Here is a 7,742-nt window from a genome sequence, read left to right as displayed (position 1 = left end):
TACCCTTTATCATCATTAATAATGTTGTTTGCTGTCGAGTTGAGCAAGACTCATAGTGACCCTATGAACAAAAGACCTGAAGCCTTTCGATAACTATAATTTGTCAAAGTTCATAGAGTTTCCAGAGGCATGTTTAGGAAGTGGATGCCACTCCTGCTTCCAAAGGAGGAAATTATACTAATAATCATATTATTTATATCAATAATGATATTACTAATAATGATCAGTATCATTGATATTAATAATAGGAAATGATAGAATTTTGCATTCTAAATCTTTTTTATAGATTTTTTTTTTCCAAAGGAATTAAGCTCATTTGAGAAGTTGAATTTTAAGTTATGTGTAGTCTCACTTCGACATTTTCCCTTTTCTTAACCGGATTCTCATTAGAACCAAGTTCAAGTGCCAGAGATTTACACTACTTTATGTGTTAGCCTTTTTTCCTGTTTCTTTACTCTTAATCATACCAACAGAAATAACAACATAAAGTTTTTATTTTATTAATTTTTAATTATAAGAACTGGGGTTTTTTTTCTGTTGGGAATAATGACCTTTGGTGGTTTTAAATGGTTACTTAAAAACCAATTGTGTTCTCAGTCTCTATTTTCTGAAAAATTATTTAGTATGAGATACTTTCTTATATTAATTTATGTAAGCAACAGTTTTTTTAATAGTATATATTTGGGTTGAAATTCTTTTAACCCGTTATTTTAAATTAGTCTCTCTCTTGATAAAATCTTTATAAGAAATGATAAATTATTCCCAGAATATTTTTAGACATACACCAACAGACATGCAATAAATAAGCAAAAATATGTTTCTTTTTAACTTAGGAAACAATAAACTTGGAGGACAAGACTTCAATCAGCGATTGCTCCAGTATATCTATAAACAGATCTATCAAATGTATGGGTTCATTCCTTCTAGAAAAGAGGAAATCCACAGATTAAGACAAGCTGTGGAAATGGTGAAATTAAACCTGACGCTTCATCAGTCAGCACAGATGTCCGTGTTACTCTCCGTGGAGGAGAAGGACAAAAGTGAACCTCAGAAAAGTGACACTGAGCTGGGAAAGGACACACTCTCTCCAGAACAGGACCGTCATGTGAACAGGGTGTTTGGAGCTGATCTGTCTGATAAGAAGGGCAGAGAAAATAAAATTTTGTTTGAAACAGAAATATCACGGACACTCTTTGACACCCTCAATGAAGATCTATTCCAGAAAATACTAGTGCCCATTCAACAAGTATTAAAAGAAGGCCATGTGGAGAAGACTGAGATAGATGAGGTGGTTTTAGTTGGAGGCTCTACACGTATTCCTCGAATCCGCCAGGTCATTCAGGAGTTCTTTGGAAAGGATCCCAACACTTCGGTAGACCCTGACCTAGCAGTGGTGACAGGAGTGGCTATCCAAGCAGGAATTGATGGTGGCTCCTGGCCTCTCCAAGTCAGTGCTTTAGAAATTCCCAATAAGCATGTACAAAAAACCAACTTCAACTGAACTATGGCAAAATAGTTATTATTTGTGATCATTTGATGACTTCTTCCCTTTTGTCAGTCACCACCTCCAGAACAGAACATATCGATAATATCTTAAAATGTTACCTTGAAAGAAACATTCCTTACATATCTACATGACATTTCTGCATTCTATTTTGTTTAGGAGGAGATGTGAAGAGAGTACTCCTAAGTTGATTTTGGAGAGGTTTCATTCTAACAAGTCCTTTCTAAAATAATAGATAAAGATGATAAAAAACTGTAGCAGCATGGGTGGCTGTTTGTCTGGATTCTGGAAGTAGATAATCATAATTTAAAATTGCATTCTGTAAAAATACCAATTTTAAGATTTCCAGTTCTTACTAAATTGTATTAGTAGGAGCTGGTGATTAATTACTTAAGTTATCACATGTAACTATTCATTTGAACTATAATGGAAAGAAAGTGTGGATGTCAGGTAGTTGGCATCAGCTGGAAGATAACAGTATTACTGACATAAGCTGCTTATATAATTTATTGCCATGTTATATAGGAAATATACTTTCATAAATTCAGTGTCCCATTATTAATCTTATTCAAGTAATTTTTATTTTCCAGATTTCTTGATTTATTTACCAGATGAGGCAATTTATTTTCTTTCTAAAATAGCTATAGGTTAATTCAAATTTTTCAGTATGATATAATAGAAATACCTAATTTCTATTCTAATCCAAAATCTGCTGTACATCATTCCCTGCTTGGAGTTCTGTAGTTCTGTTGTACTTGAAATTAATTGGAAATTATTAAGCATGTCTTTACAGTGTGTTACTGGCACAGTAAAAGCTTTCCTTTTTGTATTTTTGCTATTTAATACCTGTGAAGACTTAGGTAATTTGCTGCTATATTGGTTTTGCTTTTCTTTTTTTTTTTTCCAGACAGTAATGTAGAATTCATCCCAAGTTGCAGTTATCGAATAGTACTTTATATTATTGTGATTTTCCACCATGTTTATTTATCAATGGGGGGAAATCACGTGATTAGTTTTAAAAGCACTCATAATGTTCCCCTATTAAACATTTTAAGTTATTTAGTCTTTTTTTATCCTTGAATGTCTAACTAGAATGAAAATTGTACAAATGTTGGGAATAATTTGGAAATCTGAAATCTAAGCATTTGTAACAGCTTTTTTTTTTTTCTTTCATTTTAGAAAAACAGACCAAGATAGGAGGGGGCATATGTATATGGCAGTCTGTTTCTGTGATGTCCATATTGAGAATATAAATAAATATTTCACATTAGTAGAAGTATAGTTTATACTAATATAAGAAATTACACTCTGGTCAATATGTTAATATAAAGTGTATTTCCTTCATCTCTTGTTCAGTTTGAAAGGTATTGAATTTACTTTACAGTCTCTGAAGAAGAGAACTCGGATAACTCAAAATTAAGCAGATTTAAATATTACCGCTTTCCATTCTAAAGAGATGAATTTTGTTGTTGGTCTTTTGCAAATCTGATAAAAAAAATGTTTCTAAGCAATGAAATTGCTTTTTGCACAGATTTCAATCAAATGCTTTGTGTCCAGAATAACTATAGTAGGTACGTAGAAAAAAGTCTGCTGTATTTTACTTTAGAGCTAATGGAGAAATGCTAAAGAAAGGCCCACTCTGTTAGGAATATGCGTAAGTATTCTTTTAGACTTTAAATAGAAATCTTTAATGCATTTTAGAGTTGATCAAAGTCTTTGCTTAAAACTATTCAGTTTATCTTAGAATCTCTTCATAAAAACATCTGTTTTAAGTTTAAAACTAATTTATTAAAGGTTAAAACTTAAATATTTGAGTACAATCTGTACTTTTTAAGGAAACCATTTGAAAAACTAGTTAATTTCATAGTCAAATTGGAATTGAAATAATCTGAAACATGGATGGCAGTGTTAGGATTTGGGGCAGTAATTTAGCATAGTCTCTGAATCTTAATAAAGAATGTCTACTCTAAGTCATGCCTTAGAAACTAGAAAGAATTTTGAAATCTGTGTAGTTGGTTTGTTTTATTAATATTAATTCATCCTGAAGTGGATCATACATGTGTAAAAATCTGAAGACTTTTTTTACAAAGAAAACTGAATAAACTTTAATTGTACATCTAGCTAGTGTTTTTTAAAGTGCATACCTTTTAAAACATCTTGTCTGAGTAGAAAATGTGAATGAGTAATTTATATCAGGATGTTTTTGGTACTATGTTTTCACTTAAACCACTAACTTATCAACAGAAGCTATTTCATGTAAAATGTACCAAATATTATAGTTACTGTGTATCGCAGATTGTGCCTCAATTTTGTGCATATACAGGTAATTTACATTTTAATGTAAATAAATATCATTTTGCAGTTTTTTAAAACTGTGCATTTTATTTTCTATTCAAGGTAGGTCTGACTACATTTTAAGCTATTTAAGTAGTTAAGTAGGGATGGAGTTAATAATATGCTCCTAACAGAAAAAATCTGTAACTCTTGCTAGTTCCAAAAAACATACATTGCTCTGCATCCTGACTGTACCAGATGTTGCCTATATACTTTTCTACTCATTCTCCAATTTAAGAGTTTAACAAATAGAAACTATTTCTAGAATTCTGAAAATAATACAACCAAGAACAAAATTATTCTAGAGAGTCAATAAATAACCATCTTCTATAACACCGCTCCTGCAGAAGGATTACTTACTGGTTAAGTAGATTGTGTCATAAATTTGCAATAAAGTTTATTTATTCTTTGAAACAGAGTATCTCAGTATTTTTAAGAAATTCTAAAAAAAAAATACGTTGATTCTCTGCAGTACTAGTTGATGAGGTTTCTTCGTGGTTGATCTAACCATTATTACTGAGAAACGCAAATGTAGTGGCTCAGTCATGTTTAATAAACAAAATGTCAAAATTTGTGTTGATATTTCTAATATAACAATAATTCCCACCTCAAGATTTTCCTCTTGTATGGGAAGATAAATTTTATACCAAATATTATATGAAAAACCATATGCTTATTCAGGAATTGAAGGAATCATGTAAGTTGGAATTTGTCTTGTATCAGATCACAGGAAATGAGCTGCTTCCTGCAGACAAGAGGTAGCATGCAGAGGGAGCATAAGAGTCTATACCTGTGAAATACTTATTTCCTGAGCTAAGCATTAGGTTGACAATAGAGAGAAATTTGGCTTCATTTACAAGAGAACTCTCTTTATGATTTGCTTCCTCTGATTCTCAATAAATACACAGAGAGGCATAGCGATTTGAACTGCTGGACCCGTTTTTTATGCTGTTATACTTCTTGATGTTTTGTCTCGTTATTAGTTATTAATATACTTTACCCTCGGTCTGTAACACTCTTGTGTATCCTTTCCCTTAGAATTTAGGCACGGTACTCGTTTTTGCAGATGAATACAATACAGAAGTATAGAGATTTCCATATCCAAGATTAGGTTGTAAAGCAACTGGCTTCTATTTGGGGTACATGATTGCTGGTTTACAGGCTCACTCTTTGAGTTCCTCTGCTATTGAAAAAAAAAGGCCTTAAAAGTGCAGCAATGAACAAATGGAATTACAAAATCTCTGTAGATGTTCGTTGAAATTAATAATAATTATTAAAACATTTTAAATAAGGAGCTCTGGTGGCCTAGTGGCAAGACGCTGCACTGCAATCCCAGACGTACACGGTTCAAATCCACCAGATGCTCTGCTGGAGAAGGAGGGGGCAATCTCCTGTACCAGTCAGATCTGATTTGACGGTACACGTAAAAATAAAACAATAAAAATAAATATCAAAAAAAACCCACATTTTAAATTAAAAAAAAGGAAAAAAATGCTATCTACTGGCGGGGAAGAAATTGCTAAAGGAAAGGGGACAAGTCTTTTTACTGAACACTAGGGTTTCTTTGCATAGTCTATCGCCAATAAGACAAACAGATTGCAATATCCATAAACATTTTATTACACAGATCTGGGAGACAGGGAATCACCTCCAAGACTGCTTCCCCGTCTGGGAGTGGTCACTGGGTTTTATACTAGGGTGAAACACTAGCTCCTTTAACAATGTGCTTGTTAGTATAAAAAAGTAATTTCTACATCTGAAAAGAACAGTTCACATTTAAGTATCAGTAATTCAGGAAGGACACAATTCTCATCCTGGCGAACAGGCAGTTTAAGAAACAGCCTCAGATCTAGGAGAGATTCATTTCCTCTTCTGGTAAACAGATCAAACTACATGACTAAAGACAGGAAACAGAATTTGGAGGCTAGGAATCTAGTTTTGCAAGCTGAAAAAAAGGAACTAGTTTTATAACTGATATATATAAAGAATTCTGAATTTATTAATACCACCCTATTCTGGTATGAAAAATAATGCATATGAATTTTATGAACTTTGTACTTAAACCAGTATAGTAGTATTTTCTAACTTGAGAGAGACTGAAGAGCATTATACTGAGTGAATTAATTCAGTCCCACAAGGACAAGTACTGTGGTGTTATTGTAGGATGTAAAAACCATTATTGTAGAATGAGTATGAGGATTAAAGTGGGGAAAGGGGGGAGCAGATGGGTGAGGATGTGCAGGGGGGCAGGCGTTAATTATGGGGTTGTACAATTTGATGGGTGGGGAGTTGAGGGAAATGGGAAGGATCTGGTATGAAAAACTGCACTATCCATAAATGCACTTTATTACACAGATCTGGGAGACAGCGAGTCACTTCTAAGACTGCCTCCCCATCTGGAAGTGGTCATGGTCTTATATACTAGTGTGAAACTCCAGTTCATTTAACAATGCACTTTTCTTAGTAAAAAAGGGTAATTTCTACATCTGAAAATGACAGTTGCCATCTATGTATCAGTAATTCAGGAAGGCCCCAGTTCTCTTCCTGGTAGCAGGCAGATTAAGAATACAGTTTACATATGACTGGAGAACCAGCATCACCAGGATCTAGGATAGATGTATTTCCTCTTCTGGTAAACAGACAGATCAAACTACTCTACATGACTAAAGACAGGAAACAGAGACTTTGGAGGCTAAGCAACTAGTTTTGCAGGCTGAAGAAAATAACTATAGTTTATAACTGATACTATATAGAGAATTCTGAACTTATTAATACCATCCTATCCCCCCCCCCTTTTTTATATAAGTTGTATCTATAAGGCAAATATACCACCCCATCACTTTGGGCATGTTATTAGAAGTGGGTATTCCTTGGAAAAAGACATCATGATGAGACAGATAGAGCGTGAGTGAAAGAAGAAGACCTTCAACAGAATGGATTGACAGTGACTAACAATTGGGCTTGAAGATGGTGGAGTTATGGCAATAGTACACTAATTTTTCCATAGGGTCACTGATTCATGGTCCTCTTGAAGGCACCAGACAACATTATTTGAAGGGATACAGAAAAACCAGAAAGTAAGCAAAGATGATCAGTCTGTTGTCAATTTATATGGGATTATATAAAAATATAACAAGAAGGGCTACATTTTGCCTCATAACTTCGTGCCTTGTCTTGGAAGCTTAAAGTTCTTGCAAGTTATTGTCAACCCTGTTGTTGTTGAGTTCTCTTGACTCAGAACTGATTTATAACTAACCCTCCAGAGGGTTTTTGGAGGCAATAAATCATACAGGAGGAGACTGCCCATCTTTCTCCAGCAGAGCAGTTAGTGGATTCGAATCACATGCCTCTGGATTTACAGGGCAACCAGAGCTCCCTAAGATTTGCCCTGTTTTAAATCTAAAAAAAAAAAAAATTTAAAAAATGCTTTAAAACAAAGCATTTTGTTTTCTTTTGAAAGACCCCCGAACCGGTGGTCCTATCCCGAGCGGACGGCGAAGACCCGAGACTCCAAGACACCGGCTTGATGCAACAGCAAGAGGAGAGGTTTATTGCGGAGCTCCGGGCTGACACATATCTCTCACAGGAGATAGAGGAGTCGACCTCGAGCAGACAATTTTGGCTCTTTTTATACACTTTAGGGGGATACAACAGAGTGTCAGCTTCTCATTGGGTGATAAAAGCACAGTTTGAATTCATTGGTTCAGTTTTTGCTCATGGTTTACACAGCATATTTGCACATGTGGCAGTTAGACAGATCTTAAGTCATCAGTATATTTGCCCAACCTTTGTGGTTAGCTATTTCCTGGAACTATAGGGTGGTTTCACAAATTCTTAAGCATACAATGAGTTCAAACTCCAGGGCAGTGGAAAAGCACAAGACACATGGGTTATCAGTCGGGAA

At 34.3% G+C, this 7,742-nt stretch overlaps 1 protein-coding gene across 1 annotated transcript in view; it reads left to right on the top strand.

Moving 5' to 3' along the window:
• The window catches only part of HSPA13 (heat shock protein 70kDa family, member 13), a 9,197-nt gene extending 7,696 nt beyond the window's left edge, over positions 1-1,501 (top strand). The window contains exon 5 of the mRNA XM_006889814.1: positions 834-1,501. Within this exon, the coding sequence (XP_006889876.1) occupies positions 834-1,501 (668 nt within the window). The remainder of the gene's footprint in view (positions 1-833) is intronic.
• Positions 1,502-7,742: the final 6,241 nt, after the last annotated feature.

This window comes from Elephantulus edwardii, unplaced genomic scaffold (genome assembly GCF_000299155.1).
Source record: "Elephantulus edwardii isolate Elephantulus edwardi_28Jun2011 unplaced genomic scaffold, EleEdw1.0 scaffold00081, whole genome shotgun sequence".
Lineage (NCBI taxonomy): Eukaryota > Metazoa > Chordata > Mammalia > Macroscelidea > Macroscelididae > Elephantulus > Elephantulus edwardii.
This window is presented reverse-complemented; position numbering and strand designations above follow the sequence as displayed.